Source organism: Haliotis cracherodii, unplaced genomic scaffold (assembly GCF_022045235.1).
Source record: "Haliotis cracherodii isolate W230 unplaced genomic scaffold, xgHalCrac1.p SCAF_2, whole genome shotgun sequence".
NCBI lineage: Eukaryota > Metazoa > Mollusca > Gastropoda > Lepetellida > Haliotidae > Haliotis > Haliotis cracherodii.
Window position 1 is genome coordinate 49,138,606 of NW_027266275.1, and position 27,911 is coordinate 49,166,516.

General features: G+C 42.5%; 1 protein-coding gene across 2 annotated transcripts in view; it reads right to left on the minus strand.

Moving 5' to 3' along the window:
• Positions 1 to 27,911, minus strand: part of LOC139468165 (tuberin-like) — a 179,242-nt gene that overhangs the window by 74,881 nt on the left and 76,450 nt on the right. For both annotated transcript variants that reach the window (XM_071249953.1, XM_071249954.1), the window contains exons 16-23: positions 26,313 to 26,468; positions 24,079 to 24,201; positions 23,766 to 23,888; positions 20,583 to 20,689; positions 19,352 to 19,484; positions 9,002 to 9,127; positions 7,108 to 7,248; positions 6,728 to 6,917 (exon numbers count right to left, since the gene is read on the minus strand). In XM_071249953.1, coding sequence (XP_071106054.1) covers positions 6,728 to 6,917; positions 7,108 to 7,248; positions 9,002 to 9,127; positions 19,352 to 19,484; positions 20,583 to 20,689; positions 23,766 to 23,888; positions 24,079 to 24,201; positions 26,313 to 26,468 — 1,099 coding nt within the window. The remainder of the gene's footprint in view (positions 1 to 6,727; positions 6,918 to 7,107; positions 7,249 to 9,001; positions 9,128 to 19,351; positions 19,485 to 20,582; positions 20,690 to 23,765; positions 23,889 to 24,078; positions 24,202 to 26,312; positions 26,469 to 27,911) is intronic.

Consider the following 27,911-nt stretch of genomic DNA (forward strand, 5'->3'; position numbering starts at 1 on the left):
ATTTGGGAGGTGGGAGGGACTACTGCCTAGTGTAATAGAGGTAGTATTCTTAGAATTATACACTATGACAACCATTGTTTGATAATTCCTACGATTATCCTACCTCTATTACATCATAGCCAGTATGTACCAGAGGGACAGGTGGGATCTGTCATCTAGTACTCCCGGACAATTGGCAGCAGTGAAGTAAGGGAAACAGAGGCGCAACAGGGTATGAACCAATGCCAGACTTCCTGATTTCACCCTTGGCAAAGCTGAAGAAGACTTGGCACCTGTGGTGTCCTTCCCGTTTTAACTGACCTCATAACTGTTACCTGTTTTTAGTGATATATGACCTCATTTTTTATGTTTCTCTCTGGTTTTGATGACCTTTCTGACGTCACTTTCGGTTCTGAGGACATCTATGACGTCACTTCCTGTTAATCTTTCATTGTGACGTAGATATATACTTGTTGCTCTATAGCCACCAGCATATATACTTATCTCACCTCAGGTATGATATTGACATACTTTTACGTGATTCCGGTTCTGAAGTCTTCCACGACGACACCTCAGGTAGTTATACATGTTACGCCGAGCGACTAATAATGTAATAACCCTATCACCTTATGATCTATGATCCCAGATGTTAGCCAATGATCCGTCCAACCTAGTTGACATAGTGTAAAGGCTAACTCACCTTATTTTGTGTACTTTCTGGGATCTGAATATGTGGGTAATCAAAAATGCACGAACTGTCACGAACTGTAGTGGGTATAAAACTGTGGCCGATTCTTGGACCTACCAGTCCCTGGTCAACAACGCCGCGCCTATGTGTGTCCTCGATCTTCCTTATTACTCTGTCCAAGAGAGACCAAGGAGGGAAAGCATAGGCGAACATCCCCTGCAAACTCATGGATAGGGCGTCGACCTGGAGGGCTAATGGATCTGGGACTGGGCTGACGTAAATGGGAAGTCGATGGTTAAGGCATGTGGTAAACAAGTCCTGGTGAGAGGTATCCGACGTCGAGGTTATCCACTTGAAAACCTCGGGGTGGAGAGTCCATTCCGTGGGTACAATCTTGTTTCTCCGGGATAGGCAGTCTGCAAGTATGTTCAGTATGTTCTATCCTGCAAATTACTGAGTCTGCCAAGGCAAATAAAAGCGTAACCTCCCTCAACAAAAGTGCTGATCTTGTGCCCCCTTGATGTTGTATGTATGCTACCACCGTGGTGTTGTTTCAGCTATCAGTACCGACAAGTGGTGTTGTAGATCGGCCCTTGCCTTCACTTAGAGAATAGCTCTCATTTCCAGACAATTTACCGTATTCAACCCAATAAGCGCCCATGTCCCAATAAGCGCGTCCCCGCCTGGCCCTGGGCGCTTATTGGGTCGAATACGGTATGTGTAATTTTTTGTCTTGATTTGACCACGTTCCTTGGATTGTGACGTCGTCCATATGTCCACGGTGGGAGGAACATGAGAGGGATGCCTGACATGACGCTTTGACGCCATTGTACTTCTGATAGTTGGCTGTGAGGAGGTTGTATTGTGTCTTCCAGATCCATATTTCTGGTGGTGTTCATCCACGCTTGTAGTGGACGTAACTGAGGTCTGTAAGTAAGATCTTGGAGTGATGTCAGTGTGCCTAGGCAAGACATCCACCAACGACGTGACCTGCTGGGTTGGTCGCGAGCAATCTGAATCTTCTCTATAGCTCTTATATATCTGTCCTCTGGAGGTTGTAAAATGCCTTTTGAAAGTTGAAACCTCGCCCCTATGTACATGATGTCTTGAGTTGGTATTAATTCTGACTTGACGGGATGTACCAGGAAACCCAAGTGAGATAGAAGCTGAATCAGAAATATTGCGTTCTGCTTTTATCTGCAATGATTCTTGATCGGCTGAGAGGGAATCGTCTATATAGCCATGGTGCTATTGATATTCCGAATGGAAGCATGTTGAATGCGAACCTTAGACCGTTTACTGCAAAGTGTAGGTAGGGTCGACAACTCGGGTGAATAGGTACATGCAGGTAGGCATCCTGTAGGTCCAGACTGACTAGCCAATCTCCTAGTTTGAGGGAATCGTGTAACTTTTTTACTGATTCCATTTGAAACTTCGGTGGACGTACTAGGTAGTCTCTGTTGAGTACCTTTAGGTCTATTATCATGTGCATCTTTGTAGAGTTCTTTTTGGGGACCAGAAAAACTGGATAGTAAAACCCCTTTGTAGTGTCTGACTTTTGTAAGATGCTGATTTGTCTAGCAGTTTTCGTATAGACAAAGTTGCGACTGCTAACTTGGCCCCTACTAGATGAAAACGTCATCCTTTGGGGTGGACTACAAGCTCCGGACACTGTTGGAAATGGAGTTTGTACCCTCTTTTTACCACTTCGATTAGCCAAGGGCCGTCCGTAATTTACTTCCAATTTTCAGCGTATAATGACAGACGACCGCCGACTGGTCCTGCGGTAGGCGAAGATGAACTTGGGTAACCGGTAATCGAGGTCCATTAACATAGCAAGGTCGACAGGGTTTGGCTGAGAGATTCTTGGATGTAGAGAGTCAAGAACAGCGGTTACCTCTTCCTCTGGTATAGGACTGACCACGACCTCTGCTTCTTTGGGACTCATGTCTCCCTCGGCTTGGTCTTGAACGGGATGAGCTTTTCCAAGTGGAGGCACGAGAAGACTCACGTCCTGACATAACATGTCAGCCAACCGCTTTTCATTAAGCTTAGATGCCAATGAGATAGTGGAGTTTTGGAATCTCTGATTAGTGGTGCGTGAAATCTCATCAATTACAGAGGCTAGTCTGCCGTTGAAAAACTGGGGCGCCAATATCGACTGAGACATCAAACTTCGTCTTAGTGGGTCTGAGATCTAACCTGTTGAATAAGATGATTTCGTTGAGTAAGCAGGAACTGTGTGGACATCCATACCTGTGCAGATTGCAGATCTTCATGCATCTTCAGTATGTTATCCAGCGCACTATGAATGATTTGTTTGGTTGGTTTGTTGTTTAACACACTCAACAATATTCCAGCTATATGACGGCGGTCTGTAAATAATCGAGTCTGGACCAGACAATTCAGTGATTAATATCATGAGCATCGACCCACGCAATTGGGATCATTGACATGCATCAACCAAGTCAGCGAGCCTGACCACCCCATCCCGTTAGTCGCCTTTTACGACAAGCATAGTCACCAAGCATGGGTTGCTGAAGACCTATTCTACCCCGGAATCTTCACGGGTCCACTATGAATGAAACCAACTTGTTCCAAATTCATCTCAACTTTTGTGTCACAAGGTTGGCCAATAAATTCCTCACAGTTAACAGGGAGAAGTACATGTCTTCATATATTTATCATCTGTTTGTTAACACTGTCAAATTCTTTGAATTTGTTCATCTCAACATTCATTTTGGTATTTGGGTGTCTGACCAGATTAAAATATTCAATTATCAATTGTCTCCCTTGAAGAGGATAAGGAATGCTAAAAGCTCTACTGGTAGAGGCATTTAAACCCACATTCATTTTTGTGACCACATTTTCAGTGAATGATGGATATGGAAATGTAAGAAAACCTTCCCTCTTTTCTACAGGATTTTCATAACCAGATCTTTCAATTAGCAATGGATCCTCTGCCTCATTGCTTGGAGGCTTTACAGATGGGATCAATTGATGAATTTCACAGATAATATCTTTAAATGAGTAGTCATTTGGTTTAAAATATCAGCAACCTCCTGAGAAGCGCACGTACAATCTTGAGAAGCGCCTGTAAAATCCTCTCGGCCGTAACCCCGAGGCTCTTGCCACTGGGGTGAAACGGCATCACGTGGTATATGGTTATCTCTCAACTGCGATATCACCATTCCAGGAAGATTGACTGACGACGTTCGTCTGCTGCAAAAACTTGACGATCGTAGATTGTCTGCTACATCCAATGATGATCGTAGGTTGACTGTTGTAATCTTTTAGATCTATACTAGCTGTGAATTATTATCCGAAAACGTGTTTGGATTGATGAGCAAAAACTTTTGCTTGTTGATCCAACACACACGGGAAAAAAGTGATGTTTTTTCGCCTTGCGCATGCGCAGATGCAGTTTGACAAGGAATTGTGTTTACCTCAAAACTGTGGGATAATTGGCAGTGAAGAGGACGTCTGTTTAAAAATCTAAAGATTTTATAGTGTGATTATTGCCAAAATGGGATTTTATGGCTATGATGTAATAGAGGTAGGATATTTGTAGGAATTATGGCAGTTATTGATATGTGCAATAGTTTATTTTTGCACACTAACAAAGGGAATGAATTGAGTGTTGATGATATTAAAAGAAACTTATACCTGTAATCATCATTTACTCAAAGTTTCTGCTCAAGCACTGATGTCAGATTTCTGTTTTTGATGAGAAAAGAAAGTTTCATCTAAATGCCCTGATTACATCTGAAACCTGCTGTAGCTCTATGTATCCTAACAGCATATCAGCTCCTTCAGCCATTTGGTTGTCAAGATAATGATGTTTAAATACTTTCCACATAGTCCAATAGTTTATAGTCCTACATCCTACAGTTTCATCTCTCTGAACCTTGTGGTTTCTAATAAGAAAATTCTTAAAGATCTGTCAAAATGAGATTTCTAACAATTTTCGCATTGAGAAAATATAGTAATGTTATGAAAACATACCAGTTCCACAATGTTGCTAGACATCCCCATGAAGAATTACTAGTTCCACAATGTTACTAGACATCCCCATGAACCAATACTAGTTCCACCATGTTACTAGACATCCCCATGAACCAATACTAGTTCCACAATGTTACTAGACGTCCCCATGAAAAAATACCAGTTCCACAATGTTGTTAGACATCCCCATGAAGAAATACCAGTTCAACAATTTTGCTTGACATCCCCATCAACAAATACTAGGCACACATTGTGGCTAGACATCCCAAAGAAGAAATACCAGTTCCACAATGTTCCTAGACACCCCAATGAACCAATACTAGTTACACAATGTAGTTAGACATGCTCATGAAGAAATACCAGTTCCACATTTGTTTGACATCCCCATGAACCAATACTAGGTCCACAATGTTGGCAGACATCCCCATGAAAAAATACCAGCTACACAATGTTTCTTGACGTCCCCATGAACAAATACCAGCCACACATTGTTGCTAGACATCTTATGAACAAATACTAGTTCCACAATGTTTCTTGACATCCCCATGAAGATATACCAGCCATACATTGTTGCTAGACATCCCCATGAACAGATACCAGTACCACAATGTTGCTAGACATCCGAATGAAGAAATACCAGCCACACAATGTTGCTAGACATCCACATGAAAAAATACCAGTTCAACAATGTTGCCAGACATCCCCATGAACCAATACTAGTTACACAATGTTACTAGACGACCCAATGAAATAATACCAGTTCCACAATGTTGCTAGACATCTCCATGAACCAATACTAGTTCCACAATGTTTCTAGACATCCCCATGAAGAAATACCAGTGCAACATTGTTGCTAGACATCCCCATGAAGAAATACCAGCCACACATTGTTGCTAGACATCCCCATGAAAACATACCAGTTCCAAAAATGTTGCTATACATCCCCATGAAGACATACCAGCCACACATTGTTGCTAGAAATCCTCATGAAGAAACACCAGTTTCACAATGTTGCTTGACACCCCCATGAACCAATACTAGTTCCATAATGTTACAAGTCATCCCCATGAAAAAATACCAGTTACACAATGTTTCTAGACATCCCCATGAACCAAAACTAGTTCCACAATGTTGTTAGACATCCCCATGAAGAAATACCAGTTCAACAATTTTGCTTGACATCCCCATCAACAAATACTAGGCACACATTGTGGCTAGACATCCCGATGGAGAAATACCAGTTATACAATGTTGCTAGACATCCCCTTGAACCAAAACTAGTTCCACAATGTTGCTAGACATCCCCATGAAGAAATACCAGTTCCACAATGTTTCTAGACATCCCCATGAACCAATACTAGTTACACAATGTTGCTAGACATCCCCATGAAGAAATACTAGTTCCACAATGTTGCTAGACATCCCCATGAAGAAATACCAGCCACACATTGTTGCTAGACATCCCCATGAAGAAATACCAGCCACACACTGTGGCTAGACATTCCCATGAACCAATACTAGTTCCACAATGTTGCTTGGCATCCCCATGAAAACATACCAGTTCCAAAAATGTTGCTATACATCCCCATGAAGACATACCAGCCACACATTGTTGCTAGATATCCCCATGAAGAAACACCAGTTTCACAATGTTGCTTGACACCACCATGAACCAATACTAGTTCCACAATGTTACTAGACATCCCCATGAAAAAATACCAGTTCCACAATGTTGTAAGTCATCCCCATGAAAAAATACCAGTTACACAATGTTTCTAGACATCCCCTTGAACCAAAACTAGTTACACAATGTTGTTAGACATCCTCATGAAGAAATACAAGTTACACAAAGTTGCTAGACATCCCCTTGAACCAAACCTAGTTACACAATGTTGTTAGACATCCTCATGAACCAATACCAGTTACACAATGTTGCTAGACATCCTGATGATGAAATACCAGTTACACAATTCTACCACGACAGTTGGTGGAATGAAAACAATTACCGACTTTTACATGTTCTAGTACTGGAGATAATGAAAACATATGGCTTACTTGATAGAAAAGCTAGGACAGGAATGGCCATGGACATTGTGGCCGAGATCTTGGAGAGAGACAGCAACACAGAGGGCAGCAACCTCATCATAACCTCCTGCATCTCCAGGGCCGAAATACGCAGAGCACTCACACACGTCTTGGCACACTTGGACACCAGGCCAAACTCCAGGCACTTCAGCAGCTCTTTCTGCAGCATATTCAACAAGACAAGCATGGAGGTTGCTTTTCCACTGATAAACACTTATGACAAGACACCTGACAGATTAATGGCCTTACACCTTACTAAAACATTATAAATAGTATCAAAAGAAAAGGGTTTACAAAGGGATTACAACCTTACGCAATAGTTATTGAAGAGATGACAGTCTGTGACCTACCTGTCCATTTCTGTCCAGGTAATCATGGTAGGTGACCATGGTAGCCAGCACAGGAAACACATAGGAATGGAAGTCCGATCGTGTCAATTTGGATGGTAACCTCTGTAGTTTCTCAAGAAATCCCAAAGACCTGTCATTTACCTGCCAACAAAAAAGTTGGTATTGCTCATAACACTCCATTTAGAATCAAGATAACAACAAAAGATGTTGTGTGTGGTAGAGGGATGGTGGTCTACCATGAGAGAGTTGATGACGGAACATTGCAACCACATTGTCTGTAGTAGAGGGATGTAGGTCTACCATGAGAGAGATGATGACGGAACATGGCTACCATGTTGTCTGTGGTAGAGGGGGGCACGGGTGGCCCAGTCATCTAAGGCGCCGCAATTCGCTGTGCCGAGTTGCGTCCCTTGGGCACGCCAGAAACCTATGATTGAGGGTTCGAATCCCGGTTCGCCCCGATTATGTTTCTAGGTTTGTCAGCACCATACCCGTGCTTGTGGGTTTCACCGAAGTGGTAAACGTCTGAGACCTGCATCACTTCGGGCTTTCCTCCCACATTAAGCTAACACGCCGTGATATAACTGGAATACTGTTAAAAGCGGCGTAAAACCCAACTCACTCACTCACTCACTCTGTGGCAGAGGGATGGGGGGTCTACCATGAGATAGATGATGACATAACATGGCCAACACATTGTCTGTGGTGGTGGGATGGGGGTCTACCAGGACAGAGATGATGACGGAACATGGCCACCATATTGTCTGTGGCAGAGGGATGGGGTTTCTACCATGAGAAAGATGATGACGGAACATGGCTACCATGTTGTCTGTGGTAGAGGTGTGGGGGGTCTACCAGGACAGAGATGATGACGGAACATGGTCACCATATTGTCTGTGGAAGAGGTGTGAGGGGTTTACCATGAGTGAGATGATGACAGAACATGGCCACCATGTTGTCTGTGGTAGAGGGATGGGGGTCCCACTCGGACAGAGATGATGACGGAACATGGCTACCATGTTGTCTGTGGTAGAGGTGTGGGGGGTCTACCAGGACAGAGATGATGACGGAACATGGCCATCATGTTGTCTATGGTAGAGGGATGGGGGGTCTACCCTGAAAGAGATGATGACGGAACATGGCCACCATGTTGTCTGTGGTAGAGGGATGGGGGTCCCACTCGGACAGAGATGATGACGGAACATGGCCACCATGTTGTCTGTGGTAGAGGGATGGGGGGTCTACCATGAGAGAGATGATGACGGAACATGGATACCATGTTGTCTGTGGTAGAGGGATGGGGGGTCTACCAGGACAGAGATGATGAAGGAACATGGCCACCACGTTGTCTGTGGTTGAGGGATGGGGGTCTACCTTGAGAGAGATGATGACAGAACATGGCCACCATGTTGTCTGTGGTTGAAGGATGGGGGGTCTACCAGGACAGAGATGATGACGGAACATGGCCACCACGTTGTCTGTGGTTGAGGGATGGGGGGTCTACCAGGACAGAGATGATGACGGAACATGGCCACCATGTTGTCTGTGGTAGAGGGATGGGGGGTCTACCATGAGTGAGATGATGACGGAACATGGCCACCACGTAGTCTGTGGTTGAGGGATGGGGGGTCTACCAGGACAGAGATGATGACGGAACATGGCCACCATGTTGTCTGTGGTAGAGGGGTGGGGGGTCTACCATGAGATAGATGATGACGGAACATGGCCACCATGTTGTCTGTGGTGGTTGGATGGGGGGTCTACCATGAGATAGATGATGACGGAACATGGCCACCACGTTGTCTGTGGTGGTTGGATGGCGTTCTACCAGGACAGAGATGACAGAATGTAGCCACCAAGTTGTATGTGGTGGTGGGATCAGGGACTTACTTACCATGGCACAAAGACGATGACAGAGAGTCGCCACCATGTTGTCTGTGGTGGTCAGAATCAGGGTCTTATTCTGCAGGACTAAAGGGAGATGTTCCAAGACACACTTCAGTACATGCCAGTCCAACTCCTAGAAATATTGAAATAACAGACTTAAGAAACCCTGTTTGGTGCCCATGGTGACATGGAACTATCGCAAACATGGGTAAAAATAACCAGTGTGTACAAAAAGCGCTTAAACATTTGTTCAATCCAGCATGTTTACAGGCCACATGTTGACTACCATTACCTACAGGCCACATGTTGACTACCACCACCTACAGGCTACATGTTGACTACCACTACCTACAGGCTACATGTTGACTACCATTACCTACAGGCAACATGTTGACTACCACCATCTACAGGCTACATGTTGACTACCACTACCTACAGCCCCCCACTTCCTACAGCCCACATGTTGACTACCACTACCTACAGGCCACATGTTGACTACCACTACCTACAGGCCACATGTTGACTACCACTACCTACAGGTAACATGTTGACTGCCACTACCTACAGGTAACATGTTGACTGCCACTACCTACAGGTCACATGTTGACTGCCACTATCTACAGGCCACATGTTGACTACCACTATCTACAGGCCACATGTTGACTACCACTATCTACAGGCCACATGTTGACAACCACAACCTACAGGCCACCGACTACCTACAGGCCACATGTTGACTACCACTACCTACAGGCCCCATGTTGACTGCCACTACCTACAGGTCACATGTTGACAACCACTACTTACAGGCCCCCCACTACCTACAGGCCAAAGGTTGACTGCCACTACCTACAGGCCACATGTTGACTACCACTACCTACAGGCAACATGTTGACTACAACTACCTACAGGCTACATGTTGACTACCACTACCTACAGGCCCCCCACTACCTACAGGCCACATGTTGACTACAACTACCTACAGGCCCCATGTTGACTGCCACTACCTACAGGTCACATGTTGACAACCACTACTTACAGGCCCCCCACTACCTACAGGCCAAAGGTTGACTGCCACTACCTACAGGCCACATGTTGACTACCACTACCTACAGGCAACATGTTGACTACAACTACCTACAGGCTACATGTTGACTACCACTACCTACAGGCCCCCCACTACCTACAGGCCACATGTTGACTACAACTACCTACAGGCCACATGTTGAATACCACTACCTACAGGCCACATGTTGACTACCACTACCTACAGCCCCCCCCCCCCCCCCCACTACCTACAGGCCACATGTTGACAACCACTACCTACAGGCCCCCCACTTCCTACAGGCCAGTTGTTGACTACCACTACCTACAGGCCCCCCATTACCTACAGGCCACATGTTGACTACCACTACCTACAGGCCCCCCACTTCCAACAGGCTACATGTTGACTACCACTACTTACAGGCCCCCCACTACCTACAGGCCACATGTTGACTACCATTACCTACAGGCCCCCCACTTCCTACGGGCCACATGTTGACTACCACTACCTACAGGCCACATGTTGACTACCACTACCTACAGGCCCAATGTTGACTACCACTACCTACAGGGATATTCTTCAGAAAGTCTCTCTGTTTCAGGGATATTCTACAGAAAGTCTCTCTGTTTCAGGGATATTCTACAGAAAGTCTCTCTGTTTCAGGGATATTCTTCAGAAAGTCTCTCTTGTTTCAGGGATATTCTACAGAAAGTCTCTCTGTTTCAGGGATATTCTAAAGAAAGTCTCTCTGTTTCAGGGATATTCTACAGAAAGTCTCTCTGTTTCAGGGATATTCTTCAGAAAGTCTCTCTGTTTCAGGGATATTCTACAGAAAGTCTCTCTGTTTCAGGGATATTCTTCAGAAAGTCTCTTGTTTCAGGAATATTCTATAGAAAGTCTCTCTGTTTCAGGGATATTCTTCAGAAAGTCTCTCTTGTTTCAGGAATATTCTTCAGAAAGTCTCTCTGTTTCAGGGATATTCTACAGAAAGTCTCTTGTTTCAGGAATATTCTACAGAAAGTCTCTCTGTTTCAGGGATATTCTTCAGAAAGTCTCTCTTGTTTCAGGAATATTCTTCAGAAAGTCTCTCTGTTTCAGGGATATTCTTCAGAAAGTCTCTCTGTTTCAGGGATATTCTACAGAAAGTCTCTCTGTTTCAGGGATATTCTACAGAAAGTCTCTCTGTTTCAGGGATATTCTTCAGAAAGTCTCTCTGTTTCAGGGATATTCTACAGAAAGTCTCTCTGTTTCAGGGATATTCTACAGAAAGTCTCTCTGTTTCAGGGATATTCTACAGAAAGTCTCTCTGTTTCAGGGATATTCTACAGAAAGTCTCTCTGTTTCAGGGATATTCTTCAGAAAGTCTCTCTTGTTTCAGGAATATTCTTCAGAAAGTCTCTCTGTTTCAGGGATATTCTTCAGAAAGTCTCTCTGTTTCAGGGATATTCTACAGAAAGTCTCTGTTTCAGGGATATTCTACAGAAAGTCTCTCTGTTTCAGGGATATTCTTCAGAAAGTCTCTCTGTTTCAGGGATACTCTACAGAAAGTCTCTCTGTTTCAGGGATATTCTTCAGAAAGTCTCTGTTTCAGGAATATTCTTCAGAAAGTCTCTCTGTTTCAGGGATATTCTAAAGAAAGTCTCTCTGTTTCAGGGATATTCTACAGAAAGTCTCTCTTGTTTCAGGAATATTCTACAGAAAGTCTCTCTGTTTCAGGGATATTCTACAGAAAGTCTCTCTGTTTCAGGGATATTCTTCAGAAAGTCTCTCTTGTTTCAGGAATATTCTACAGAAAGTCTCTCTGTTTCAGGGATATTCTACAGAAAGTCTCTCTTGTTTCAGGGATATTCTACAGAAAGTCCCTCTGTTTCAGGGATATTCTTCAGAAAGTCTCTTTGTTTCAGGGATAATAATAATAATAATAATAATTAAAGCTGCAAGCAGCAATGACGGGCTCCAAGTAACACTGTCCCCAAACATCCATGTTCGAATCCTCAAAGGGTTTACTTGAACCAACTCCGTCAAATGTAGGCACCACTTGTAGGGTATCGTCGCAAGGAAATGTGGCGTGTGCCAGGGTGTCCAGGTCTGTTCTGAAACCATTCCCGACCTCGAACATGTTCGAATCCATAAAGGGTTGGCTTGTACCAACTCTGTCAAAAGATGTCACCGGAAATCGCCGCTACGAAATTGGCGTGTTCCAGGGGTGTCCCAAGCATTGATCAAATATTACCACCAAGCGGTGTTACTTTTAGCATACAACCAATAACAATAAATGAGATGCATATGGCACACTAACTTCATGTAAACTTGCAATAGTTTCTGTGGAGAACCTTATAAGATATGATCTTTAAAGCAAAATTTCTTTGAAAATATGATCAAAATCAAAATTCAATACGACCGTAACTAAAAAAGAATTCCAAAATCGGCTATTAACTTTTGATGCGTTATGAATGGAGACAATTATCAGAAAGTTTGAAAGCATTTCATGCAGTGGACTCAAAGTTGTTTGCATTTGAAGACAGGTACCCTAAAAACACTGTGAAAACCTTGAAGCCAATATGGCTGCCAAACCATGTGACCAATGACCAAAGTCAAAGAACAAAAAATGTCAAGCAGCTCAAGCAGCAGATACATGCAAGGTTTCAGCGTAATCGGACAAGCGGTTGCTGAGCAATAGGGCGAAATACATCTTCAAAATATTCTGTTCTTTTAGTTATCTGCCCTTGGCTTTTGGGCCTACGGTCTTGGGATTTTGGCAGGCACTAGTACCCAAAGGTCCACATACACACACAAAATGTGAACATAATCGAGCAAGTGGTTATTTTTCTAGCTCTGGTACAAAAATCGGCGGAATAATAATAATATTAAATCAAACGCTAACACTGGGACTCTTCAGCCTTTCGGCTTGGTGACTCTTCAACACGCTGTAACTTCTTTGTCAGTTGGGCTCAAGTCAAATGGATTAGCGTTCTGCGTTCCTCCGGGCCCCGGGTTCCTGTCGCATTGTTGAGATAAAGTGCTAAAACCTGTTTCCCACCTCGTTCATATATTCGAATCCTCAAAGGGTTTACCTGTACCAACGCCGTCAAATGTAAGGAACCTCTTGTGAGACATCACCACTACTAAATTCACATGTGCCTGGGTGTCCCAGGATGTTTTAACCAATTTCCAACTTCGACCCTGTTCGAATCCTCAAATGGTTTGCTTGTACCAACGCCATCAAATGTAAGGAACTGCTTGCGAGACATCACCACACGTGTCCTAGTGTGTTCTTAACCCATGTTTGACTTCGACCATGTTCGAATCCCCATATGGTTTGCTTGTACCAACTCCATCAAATGTAATGAACCGCTTGTGAGACATCACCACACGTGTCCCAGTGTGTTCTTAACCCATGTTTGACTTCGGCCATGTTCGAATCCCCAAATGGTTTGGTTGTACCAATGCCGTTAAATGTAATAAACCGCTTGTGAGACATCATGGCATGTGTCCCAGTGTATTCTTAACCCAAGTTTGACTTCAAACATGTTCGAATCTGCACATGGTTTGGTTGTACCAACTCCGTCAAAAGATAGTCACCGTTTTCAGGACATTTCTGCTACCAAATTGGCGTGTGCCACAGTTACCCATATTCTAATCCGCAAATGGTTTGCTTTTAACAACGCTGTCAAAAATAAGGTACCGTAGTAATTGGCAATTGAGAAATGAAGAATCAAGTCAGCAAGTCTGACCACCCGATCCGATTAGTCGCCTCCTGTGACAAGCATAGTTGAAAAAGGCCAATTCTAACTCTGGTCGTCAAGGGTAGTACACATAATATTGAACAAGACTGGAGAATGCTTGAGTATCTGCAAAGCCAGTGAATGGGGGTTTATAGTAGATTTATGAGGCGCTTCCTTCAGTATTTGTACTCAAGTCAATTTGTACTCAATTTTTTTTACTAAAATCAAGTAATACCACCAAGCGGTGGTGCTTTCAGTATGCAACCCAGAACAAAATGAGGTACATATAGTATCAAATCTTCATGCAAACTTTCAATAGTTTCTGTGGAGAACCTTACAACATATGATCTTTAAAGTAAAATTTTGGTGAAAAAATTTATCAAAATCAAAATCCAATATGGCCGCAACTAAAAAAGATATAAAAAAACGGCTATGCTAATTTGTTGTGTTCTGTATGGAGACAATTCTCAGAAAGTTTGAAATCATTTCATGCAGTGGATTCAGAGGAGATAGTATTTGAAGACAGGTGCCCAAAAAACCCTGGCAAAACCTTGAATCCAATATGGCTGCCAAACCACGTGACCAATGACCAAAGTCAAAGAACAAATAATATCAAAGAACTGAAGCAGCAGATACATGCAAGGTTTGAAAGTAAACGGACAAACGGTTGTGGAGCAGCAGGGCAAAATATATCGTCAAAAAATACTTGTTTTTCAGTTATCCGCCCTTGGCCATTAGGCCTACGGCCTTGGGTTTTTGACGGGCACTAGTACCCAACGGTCCACATACACATACAAAATTTGAACACAATCAGGCAAGTGGTTATTTTGCTAGGCCTGGTACAAAAAACGGCGGAATAATAAATAATAATAATAATAATAAATAATAATAACAAATCGAACGATTACAATAGGGCTCTACAGCCTTTCGGCTTGGAGCCCTAATAATAATAATAATAATAATAATTAAAGCTGCAAGCAGCAATGGCGGGCTCCAAGTAACACTGTGCCCAAACATCCATGTTCGAATCCTCAAAGGGTTTCCTTGAACCAACTCCGTCAAATGTAGGCACCACTTGCAGGGTATTGTCGCAAGGAAATTGGTGTGTGCCAGAGCGTCCAGGTCTGTTCTAAAACCATTCCCGATCTCGAACATGTTCGAATCCATAAAGGGTTTGCATGTACCAACTCTGTCAAAAGATGTCACCGGAAATCGCCGCTACGAAATTGCCGTGTTCCAGGGGTGTCCAAAGTATTGATCAAATATTACCACCAAGCGGTGTTACTTTTAGCATACAACCAATAACAATAAATGAGATGCATATGGCACACTAACTTCATGTAAACTTGCAATAGTTTCTGTGGAGAACCTTACAAGATATGATCTTCAAAGCAAAATTTCGTTGAAAAATATGATCAAAATCAAAATTCGATACGACCGTAACTAAAAAAGATATCCAAAATCGGCTATTAACATTTGATGCGTTATGTATGGAGACAATTATCAGAAAGTTTGAAAGCATTTCATGCAGTGGACTCAAAGTTGTTTGCATTTGAAGACAGGTACCCTAAAAACACTGTAAAAACCTTGAATCCAATATGGCTGCCAAACCATGTGACCAATGACCAAAGTCAAAGAACAAAAAATGTCAAGCAGCTTAAGCAGCAGATACATGCTAGGTTTCAACGTAATCGGATAAGCGGTTGTGGAGCAATAGGGCGAAATACATCTTCAAAATATTCTCTTCTTTTAGTTATCTGCCCTTGGCCTTTGGGCCTACGGCCTTGGGATTTGGGCGGGCACCAGTACCCACCGGTCCACATACACACACAAAATGTGAACATAATCGAGCCAGTGGTTATTTTTCTAGCTCTGGTACAAAAATCGGCGGAATAATAATAATATTAAATCAAACGCTAACACTGGGACTCTTCAGCCTTTCGGCTTGGTGACTCTTTAACAGGCCGTAACTTCTTTGTCAGTTGGGCTCAAGTCAAATGGATTATCGTTCTGCGTTCCTCCGGGCCCCGGGTTCCTGTCGCATTGTTGAGATAAAGTGCTAAAACCTGTTTCCCACCTCGTTCATATATTCGAATCCTCAAAGGGTTTACCTGTACCAGCGCCGTCAAATGTAAAGAACCTCTTGTGAGACATCACCACTACTACATTGACCTGGGTGTCCCAGGATGTTTAAACCAATTTCCAACTTCGACCATGTTCGAATCCTCAAATGGTTTGGTTGTACCAATGCCATCAAATGTAATGAACTGCTTGCATGACATCCACATGTGTCCCAGTGTGTTCTTAACCCATGTTTGACTTCGACCATGTTCGAATCCCAAATTGGTTTGGTTGTACCAACGCCATCAAATGTAGTAGACCGCTTGTGAGACATCACCACACGTGTCCCAGTGTGTTCTTAACCCATGTTTGACTTCGACCATGTTCGAATCCGCATATGGTTTGGTTGTACCAATGCCATCAAATGTAATGAACCGCTTGTGAGACATCACCACACGTGTCCTAGTGTGTTCTTAACCCATGTTTGACCTCGACCATGTTCGAATCCCCAAATGGTTTGGTTGTACCAACGCCATCAAATGTAATGAACCGCTTGTGAGACATCACCACACGTGTCCTAGTGTGTTCTTAACCCATGTTTGACCTCGACCATGTTCGAATCCCCAAATGGTTTGGTTGTACCAATGCCATCAAATGTAATGAACCGCTTGTGAGACATCACCACACGTGTCCTAGTGTGTTCTTAACCCATGTTTGACCTCGACCATGTTCGAATCCCCAAATGGTTTGGTTGTACCAATGCCATCAAATGTAATGAACCGCTTGTGAGACATCACCACACGTGTCCCAGTGTGTTCTTAACCCATGTTTGACCTCGACCATGTTCGAATCCCCAAATGGTTTGGTTGTACAAACGCCATCAAATGTAATGAACCGCTTGTGAGACATCACCACATGTGTCCCAGTGTGTTCTTAACCCATGTTTGACTTCGACCATGTTCGAATCCGCATATAGTTTGCTTGTACCAACTCCGTCAAAAGATAGTCACGGTTTGCAGGACATTGCCGCTACCAAATTTACGAGTGCCACAGTTTCCCAGAGTGTACTAAACCAATTTCCGACCTCGACCATATCCTAATCCGCAAATGGTTTGCTTTAAACAACGCTGTCAAAAATAAGGTACCGTAGCAATTGGCAATTGAGAAATGAAGAATCATGTCTGAAGCGAGTCGGACCACCCGATTCGATTAGTCGCCTCCTGTGACAAGCATAGTTGCCTCTTGAGACAAGCATAGGTTGAAAAAGGCCAATTCTAACTCTGGTCGTCAAGGGTAGTAAACATAATATTGAACAAGGCTGTGGAGAACGTGAGGGTATCTGCAAAGCCAGTGAATGGGGGTTTATAGTAGATTTATGAGGCGCTTCCTTCAGTATTTGTACTCAAGTCTGATTTTTTTACTTAAATCGAATAATACCACACCAAGCAGTGGTGCTTTCAGTATGCAACCCAGGACCAAATGAGCTGCATATAGTCTCAAAGTTTCATGCAAACTTTCAATAGTTTCTGTCAAGAACCTTACAAGCTATGATCTTAAAAGTAAAATTTCGGTGAAAAAAATGATCAAAATCAAAATCAAATATGGCTGCAACTACAAAAGATATCGAAAAATGGCTATGCTAATTTGTTGTGTTCTGTATGGAGACAATTCTCAGAAAGTTTGAAATCATTTCATGCAGTGGATTCAGAGGAGATAGTATTTGAAGACAGGTGCCCAAAAAACCCTGGCAAAACCTTGAATCCAATATGGCTGCCAAACCACGTGATCAATGACCAAAGTCAAAGAACAAAAATTATCAAGCAACTGAAGCAGTAGATACATGCAAGGTTTGAAAGTAAACGGACAAACGGTTGTGGAGCAACAGGGCAAAATATATCGTCAAAAAATACTTGTTTTTCAGTTATCTGCCCTTGGCCTTTGGGCCTACGGCCTTGGCTTTTTGGCGGGCACTAGTACCCAATGGTCTACAAACACACACAAAATTTGAACAAAATCGAGCTAGTGGTTATTTTGCTAGGGCAGGTACAAAAATCGGCGGAATAATAAATAATAATAATAATAATAAATAATAATAATAATAATAATAATAATAAATCGAACGATTACAATAGGGCTCTACAGCCTTTCGGCTTGGAGCCCTAATAATAATAATAATAATAATAATAATGCACCCAATACCCCCGACTTAGACGCCAACATATTTCTAAGTTAAAAACATAAAAAAAGAGCAATATTTTCTCAGAAAATCCACTTATCGACATGAAACTTCACACTGCACCTGTTTTATGTGCTTAGAAACTGTATCCCCAATTGGAAAAGAATCCTAAAAGTTGTTTTCAAGTTATAGGTCGCATGAATGTTCAAAACATGAAACAATTCATATTTTCTCAGAAAATCCACACATCAAAATCAAACTTTGCACTTCATCTCTTCTATTAGTATGGAAAGTGTTCACTAAGTTGGAAAGGAATCCATTCAGTACAAACGTTTAAGTAAACACATTCTAAGTAAAAAATGAAAAATAGCTGTATTTTTTCAGAAAATCCAAATATTGTAATCAAACCTAGCACTCCTATTGGGATAGAAAGTGTTTACCAAGTTTGAAAAGAATCTATGCAGAATTTTTGAATTTATAAGTTGCACAAAAGAATGTCCATGGAAGACAGACAGAATTCCTTGGTATAACCGGTATATACTCGCCCTTTTAGGTAGGGGGTATGACAATGACATGTCCATTAATAATGCACCAAATTCTCTTCACCCAGGTTAGGCTAGGCACTACATCATTACTACTATGTTCTTTGGATGAGTGTGCACTCACATTTCATTCTCAGCTCCCTGAGAAGTATACAACCCAAACTGCTGTATGAGGTGCCAAAAGGTTCACAGGCACATTACCATCCCATCCTACCCATTCACTGCTGGGTGAACAGAAGCATGCCTACCATTTCAATTATTAAAGTATTTAAGTGAAGCAGTTTTACTTCATGGTATGCAAAAATCTCCAGTTATTGAGGTTATAAGGAGTAAGCATGCTAATTACATAAGTGACCTTGACATTCAAATCAACCAATTATACAAACCTTAAATGATATTGGGTTGCTTTAGGGTGTGTAAATTATGAAAAGTACAGAAGGCATGTGGAAGACAAAGGTGGAAATTCAACTGATTACGAATACTCTCAGTGCAAAAACATTCAGTAATTGTTCAAAATAAAAAAAAATATTACATTTACTTCATTGTGAAGAAGAATGTTCTGAACTTCCTGTCAAAATTTGAAAACGAAATGTCAAATGGTTTCTGAGGAGAAGAGATTGGTGTGAAGGCTGTTGAAAGCACCTCTGTGGCAGCCATATTGAATTTTTCAAAACATAAAGTTGACAGGAGAAGATGTTATATGTTTCAGGGCTAACAAACGGGCAGACTGATGAATAGACAATGGAAGAAGACCCATAAGCTGCCACTGATAATGTTAAGGTGAGATAAAACTCAAAGAAAAACATACATGTTGTAAACAGGTGATGTAGAGCTTGAATGCTTCACTGTACTGTATGATGGCAGGTGGTTGGTACCAGGGACTCGGGGTCACACCAGCAGCTGTAACAGGGCTGGACGGAGCCTCTTCTTCCCTCTCATCCCTAAAACACATCTCCTACCACTAGAGTCTTGTTATACAAGCACCATGTCATAAGGACTAAAAGTCATATAACTGTTGACACATAAAACATAAACACTTGGTACCGCACTAGTGTACTAAAATCCATTTGTGCCAACAACTTGCACCTGGATGAGGTTCCAAATGACCGGTCGTCGCACAAGTCTACTTCTAGACATCACATTACAGAAAAAGTAGTGTCAGTTCAAGAGCTTTGCCCTCGTCCGGGTCTGGGGTGGCAATAAGTCCGGCACTTCTTCAACTGGTTTCCAAACCATCCTTTCACATGATTGTGTCCTCGATACATTTGATAGGCATGGGCATTACCACCTCCCTGTAGAGGACTCTTGCCTGTTGATAGTCGATCAACATCGATAAGCTTCAGGGCAATGTCAGTGATGTGTTTGATTCTGGGGTTGGAATCTAGTGCTCAAAAACCTGGTTATCAAAAAAAAAGGTTTCTGACAGCGGTGCTGCCTAGTTGCCGGGAGACATTCACTGGTATCAGTGGAGCATACCTCCCTCCTCACGTCACTCCCGATGAAACTCCATGCTAAATTCATCCATGCTGAGCACTGCCCCTCCAGTTGGAATAAAGGACTATTCGGTAAGAGGGCAGGCAACCTCTTCATCTTTTGTAGCAGTGCTGCCAAGTGAGATCTCCTCTTAAGCTTTTTGGAGGGAACCAAGTACATTTGTCAGGCACTATCAACTTGACACACACTCTGCTGAGCATGTTCATTTTGGCTCAGTAGTCCTCCATCGGTTGAAAATTGCTGATTTTTTTAATTTGTTGAGTCAGGATAAGAAATAATTCATTACTCTCATCAACTTCAGAGGAAAACAAGATCCTATAACCCCAAAACTGAGATAACAGAATATTACAATATACAAAACTGCAAAGACGGAAACCAAATTTCAAAATTTTCTGAAGAGCAGCAAAGAGCAACAAGTACTGTTTGACAATATTACTGCTGAATTCATCATGGCTGCCCTTATATCAGGTGTTGATGAAAGTATCAATTAAATGTCATGCTTTAGACCTTCAATCACATCAAGATCCAGCACAACCAATACTGACCTCTGTTTACATGTGATATACGGGCTAAATGGGCCATCTTGTCCAACCTCTGTGAAACCGATGCGGTGGAAACTGTCTGACCTGAGTTGTAGAAGCAACTCCAAAACCTGGAAAGTAAACAGACAGAAATAGGTGTGTAGTAACAATGGACATAGTGGGTGTGAAGTAACCATGGACACAGTGGGGTGAAGTAACAATGGACACAGTGGGTGTGAAGTAACAATGGACATAGTGGTTGTGTAGTAACCATGGATATAGTGGTTGTGTAGTAACCATGGATATAGTGGGTGTGAAGTAACAATGGACACGGTGGGTGTGAAGTAACAATAGACATGGTGGGTGTGTAGTAACAATGGACATAGTGGGTGTGAAGTAACAATGGACAATAGTGGTTGTGTAGTAACCATGGATATAGTGGTTGTGTAGTAACCATGGATATAGTGGGTGTGAAGTAACAATGGACACACTGGGTGTGAAGTAACAATGGACACAGTGGGTGTGAAGTAACCATGGACATGGTGGGTGTGTAGTAACAATGGGCATAGTGGGTGTGAAGTAACAATGGACATAGTGGTTGTGTAGTAACCATGGATATAGTGGTTGTGTAGTAACCATGGATAAAGTGGGTGCGAAGTAACAATGGACATAGTGGTTGTGAAGTAACAATGGACATAGTGGTTGTGTAGTAACCATGGATATAGTGGGTGTGTAGTAACCATGGATATAGTGGGTGTGAAGTAACAATGGACATAGTGGGTGTGAAGTAACAATGGACACAGTGGGTGTGTAGTAACCATGGATATAGTGGGTGTGAAGTAACAGTTGATATAGTGGGTGTGAGGTGAGGTGAGGTGAGGTGAGGTGAAATTGGGTTTTACATCGCTTCCAAAATTATTGCACTTATATAGCGATGTGCATGCACGTGTGTGTGTGTGTGTGTGTGTGTGTGTGTGTGTGTGTGTGTCTGCTTGTACTAAACTGGACTGATGCCGATTTATAGTGCTAGCACACTGAGATACCATGCCGCAGTTTAACATGAATACCCCACTCAGACACAGTATACTGACTCCGAGCCTACCAGTCCTTGCTTTAACCCCTTAATGCCGAGCGCCAGACAGGGTAACAACAAGTACCATCTTTAAACATCTTATAATATGACGCGGCCGAGGATCGAACCCTGGACCTTCCGCTCTCCGGGCGGACGCTCTACCACTAGACCACGGAGGTGGTCCATATAGTGGGTGCGAAGTAACAAGGGACACAGTGGAGGTGTAGTAACAATGGACACAGTGGAGGTGTAGTAACAATGGACATAGTGGGTGAGTAGTAACAATGGACATAATGGGTGTGTAATAACAGTGTACATAGTGGGTGTGTAATAACAATGGACATAGTGGGTGTGAAGTAACAATGGACATAGTGGGTGTGAAGTAACCATGGACACAGTGGGTGTGAAGTAACAATGGACATGGTGGGTGTGAAGTAACAATGGACATAGTGGGTGTGTAATAACAATGGACACAGTGGGTGTGTAGTAACTATGGACACTGTGGGTGTGAAGTAACAATGGACACAGTGGGTGTGTAATAACAATGGACACTGTGGGTGTGTAGTTACAATGGACATAGTGGGTGTGAAGTAACAATGGACATAGTGGGTGTGTAGTAACAATGGACACAGTGGGTGTGTAGTAACAATGGACATAGTGGGTGTGAAGTAACCATGGATATAGTGGGTGTGTAGTAACAATGGACATAGTGGGTGTGTAGTAACAATGGACATAGTGGTTGTGAAGTAACCATGGATATAGTGGGTGTGTAGTAACAATGGACATAGTGGGTGTGAAGTAACCATGGACATAGTGGGTGTGTAGTAACAATGGACATAGTGGGTGTGTAGTAACAATGGACATAGTGGTTGTGAAGTAACCATGGATATAGTGGGTGTGTAGTAACAATGGACATAGTGGGTGTGTAGTAACCATGGACATAGTGGGTGTGAAGTAACCATGGATATAGTGGGTGTAAAGTAACAATGGTCATAGTAGGTGTGAAGTAACAATGGACATGGTGGGTGTGTAGTAACAATGGACATAGTGGGTGTGAAGTTACAATGGACATAGTGGGTGTGAAGTAACAATTGACATAGTGGGTGTGTAGTAACAATGGTCATAGTGGGTGTGAAGTAACAATGGTCATAGTGGGTGTGAAGTAACAATGGACATGGTGGGTGTGAAGTAACAATGGACATAGTGGAAGTGTAGTAACAATGGACATAGTGGAAGTGTAGTAACAATGGATACAGTGGGTGTGTAGTAACAATGGACACAGTGGGTGTGTAGTAACAATAGACACAGTGGATGTGTAGTAACAATGGACACAGTGGGAGTGTAGTTACAATGGACATAGTGGGTGTGTAGTAACCATGGACATAGTGGGTGTGAAGTAACCATGGATATAGTGGGTGTGAAGTAACAATGGACATAGTGGGTGTGTAATAACAATGAACACAGTGGGTGTGTAGTAACAATGGACACAGTAGGTGTGTAGTAACAATAGACACAGTGGATGTGTAGTAACAATGGACACAGTGGGAGTGTAGTTACAATGGACATAGTGGGTGTGTAGAAACAATGGACACAGTGGGTGTGTAGTAACAATGGTCATACACTACCGTGCTATAAGTTAGGGACACTTAAGACACCGCAAGTTTGGCAAGAGACCACCACATTTGGTTTACCACGTCTAACTTTCGATCTGCGAAATGTTATGATGCAAAACTTTGCCCACAGATTGATGACGTCATCAAGTATTGCATGCTACGTGCTTTGTTGTCGTCTGCTCAGTTTCTCCTGATTTCTGCCACTGATGGTTCAGGGATGGAATATTCGTCGCGGGATAAAAACGAAGTTATCATAGACCTGCGTTTGAATGGTAAATCCTGCAGAGAAATACGTCAGCTGCTAGATCTACCTATGGGCACAGTGCATGGTGTGATTCATCACTTTTACTGTTGTGCGGGTGTTGTAGCTGCAGGGTTTGTGATGTCACCTAAGTGTCCGTTAACTTATGGCATGGTACTGTTGTGCGGGTGTCGTAGCTGCAGGGTTTGTGATGTCACCTAAGTGTCCGTTAACTTATGGCATGGTACTGTTGTGAGAGTGTTGTAGCTGCATAAACTTACCGATTGTCTGATACAGGATGCTGAGTATCCGCTATAACCATGGATATAGTGGGTGTTCACATGACTGATGAGCTGACTGTAAATCCTGACACAGTAGTTTGATGGAATTATGTACAACCGGTGCTGGAAAACATTGGGCAAACAGAATCTTGTTTATTGATCTCACAGATTACCCAAATATATCACGTCTAGCTGTGCTCACTGACAATGATAATGATTTTATTGCTTTCACCACATATCACTTGTTCAGCCAGATGAGCTGCAGGACCACAGTGGCCATAGAGAACCGAGTGAAAACTGTGAAGCTGGTTACCTTGAAGACATCACACAGTTTGAAGACAGCTGTTTTCACATCCACCACTAAAGCTTCGTCCACCGGCTGACTGACATCCATCTCGCCCCCGGCAGGGAATGTGCTCAGGGGTTTCTTTATCACCTGCAAATTGCATGGGTACAATGTGTGAAGGCCATTTCTGGGGCCGTGACATTGCTGCAATGGTTGGGGGGAGGGGGCAGCTAGGGGCATCTTTAGCTCTTTTCATGTTCATATGATGGAGTCATTTCTATTTTGCATTACATGCACATACCTTCATTTCCTGTTATGTACTTGGTAGGTAGGTCCTTTCTTGCTGAAGCATTGCTCATACAACATCATAAGTTTTAAATCACCCCCTTCGGGTTAAAGGTTCTGTTGCTACTGCTTGCAACGTGTTTACCATGTGTTAACGTGTTTGTTTTGATTTTACTACCCATGAGGTTTTAACTGTTGCCTTTTCCAGGTAATGGCCTGCATTGCGTAACACAGGCCTCTGTAATCTGTACCACTTACTTACACCCTGCCATAATACACTTTGTACATAGTTGTTGGCTCTTTGTGTCTTACATATTAAGAGTCTGTGTTAGACACAGCCACAAGTCCCAAGACTAGAGAATATAGTTAAAGACCAGTTGTTTTCTCCCCAAATCTTGCTACCAGTATGCTACATAAAATACTAGTCTGAACTGTGCTGTTGTTGAGTTCCATGAAACTCATGGTGTTTACTTAAGCCTCCTGAAAAGATTAATTTTGATAATTTGTTTTATTCACTTGATTCTCTCTCAACCCCATGCATGCTGTGAGGTGGACAAATATCAACCTAGAGTTTCAGCAGTTCTGTGAAAAGTTTTAGACAATCCTGCTACAGGCTTTATCTCACCTGTCTTATCACTCTTGCTGCTTAAAATGGAAACAAAACTAGCCAGCAAAGTTTGCTGTACCCCCATGTGTAGTGTAATAACGTAAAGTTTCCCCCTAAACTATTGGAGTTGAAACAGTGAGTCCAAGGGGATACACATGGGGCGTTATATTTCCCTATCAAGGATGGGGAATTTAAGACTAACCTTGCGTTTTAATGGAGAAGTGTCTAAGCGATCACCTAATTGCCTGTACCCTTACGCTAGGAGACAAAGTATATTTTAAACATGATATAAACACACTAAAATAGGTAGCTTTTGGTCAACTAAGTCACATTTTATTATCTGTTCAGTGTGTGATTATTCATCATCTCATGCAGCAATAAGACAGATTTACATTTAAGCTTTTTTTTTTTGCATGTTTAATCCCTTGACTCTAAATATGTATGGGCTTAATAACACGCCTAAGAATAGCCAAAGTTTGGTGTCACTGGGTAGTGGTTATTTGTTGTATAAGTTGCAAATTGGTTTCCACTACTAATGTCAGCAAACTGCAGCAACTGCAAGCCATGAGAAAGTGTGCTTACTGATTCGATTGCCCTACATGATACTGTAAATGACGTGAATCGATGGCCTGGGGCATGATTGGCATCGCCGTGGAACAAACATGGCGGAGGAGGGAGTGAGTGAGTGAGTTGGGTTTAACGCCGCTTTAAACAGTATTCCAGTCATATCATGGCATGTCAGCTTAATGTGGGAGGAAAGCCCCAAGTGATGCAGGTCTCAGACGTTTATCACTTCGGTAAAACCCACGAGCACGGGTATGGTGCTGACAAACCAAGAAACATAATCGGGGCGAACCAGGATTAGAACCCACAATCATAGGTTTCTGGCGTGCCCAAGGGATGCAACTCTGCACAGCAAATCGGCGGAGGAAGAGCAACATAGGCCATTGTGTTTGACTGTGTTATGCTGCTAAATGCCCTACACTGAGCATTAAGTGAACATGGGGCTATGAAACTTTTCAAGTATTGCTCATTCATGTGTCCATAGACAAGACATAATTCCTACAGCCCCAATGCCCGCCTCGGACAACTTTGTGACAGCTGTGGCACAGACAAAGTGGTTGGTACATGTTTGGGAATATAGTTTGGCATGAGAGATGGTTGACATCATCTTGTCATAGTTCTTTCAAGTTAAAACTATTTCACCAATCGATAAGTGATGTGGATGCGCCATCTTGACTTTTATTGGTGCACAGGAATATTTTTCCTGTTGTATATTTCCCTCTGTGCTCTGGCACTAGATGTGCTCTGGCACATAGCAATGTAAGTATGTGAATACAGATAGCGATACCAACATGCACTTGCCTACCTTCTCAACAACTGCCATGATGTCCTGGAACTCGCCTGTCTTACAGTCCTGCGCAAGCACCAGCAACATCTCGACGGTCACCTTTCTCACCTCGGGGTCAAGGTCAGACTCGATGTGGCCAAGATGTGGCAACACAACCCGCTCAATGAGGTCGCTCTGGAAAAAGGAATGTGACATTTTGCTGTTGCCAGTATCAGGTCATATTTGTTATATAAAGACAACTGGTGTGACATATTGCTGTTGCTGGTATGAGATTATCATAGTTACATAAAGACGACTGGTGTGACATATTGCTGTTGCTGGTATGAGATTATCATAGTTACATAAAGACGACTGGTGTGACATATTGCTGTTGCTGGTATGAGATTATCATAGTTACATAAAGACGACTGGTGTGACATATTGCTGTTGCTGGTATGAGATTATCATAGTTACATAAAGACGACTGGTGTGACATATTGCTGTTGCTGGTATGAGATTATCATAGTTACATAAAGACGACTGGTGTGACATATTGCTGTTGCTGGTATGAGATTATCATAGTTACATAAAGACGACTGGTGTGACATATTGCTGTTGCTGGTATGAGATTATCATAATTACATAAAGACGACTGGTGTGACATATTGCTGTTGCTGGTATGAGATTATCATAGTTACATAAAGACAACTGTTGTGACATATTGCTATTGCTGGTATGAGATTATCATATTTACATACAGACGACTTGTGACATATTGCTGTTGCTGGTATGAGATTATCATATTTACATAAAGACGACTGGTGTGACATATTGCTGTTGCTGGTATGAGATTATCATAGTTACATAAAGACGACTGGTGTGACATATTGCTGTTGCTGGTATGAGATTATCATAGTTACATAAAGACGACTGGTGTGACATATTGCTGTTGCTGGTATGAGATTATCATAGTTACATAAAGACGACTGGTGTGACATATTGCTGTTGCTGGTATGAGATTATCATATTTACATACAGACGACTTGTGACATATTGCTGTTGCTGGTATGAGATTATCATTTTGTTTGATAGGCATTACTTAGAAGTTGACGGATGACAAGGTAGACACAATTTTATGAAAAACAACTTCTTTAATACTGTAAAAAGCGACGTTTTAGTATAGATCCTTATACCGTTGTCAAGCAGGACTGAATGAGGGACATTGTACAGAATACATATAGTAGGTGGAGAGTTAACAGTAGAGGATTAACAGTAACCACAATTGCAAAGATAAGTGGGATAACATGAGTAAGTATGGACAACAGCAGGATAATACTGTCACAACACGATGGACAGCGAACACATAGGTGGAAGCCAATACAGATCTATAAAGATGACTTTAGGGACACATTGCTGTTGCTTGTATCAGATCATCACGGTCATCACACCATAAAATCTTTAATATTGTCTCATGATTATTACTATCTTTAACACTATCTTAGTTTTTGTTGTGGTAAATGCTATGTTCAGGCCAGTGCAACTGCGCATGCGTGAGGTGGGAAAATGTCCCTCCTTCTAATAACCTACATGCACATAAGCTAGTGGGAGATGTAATAGAGGTAGTATTCTTAGAAATAT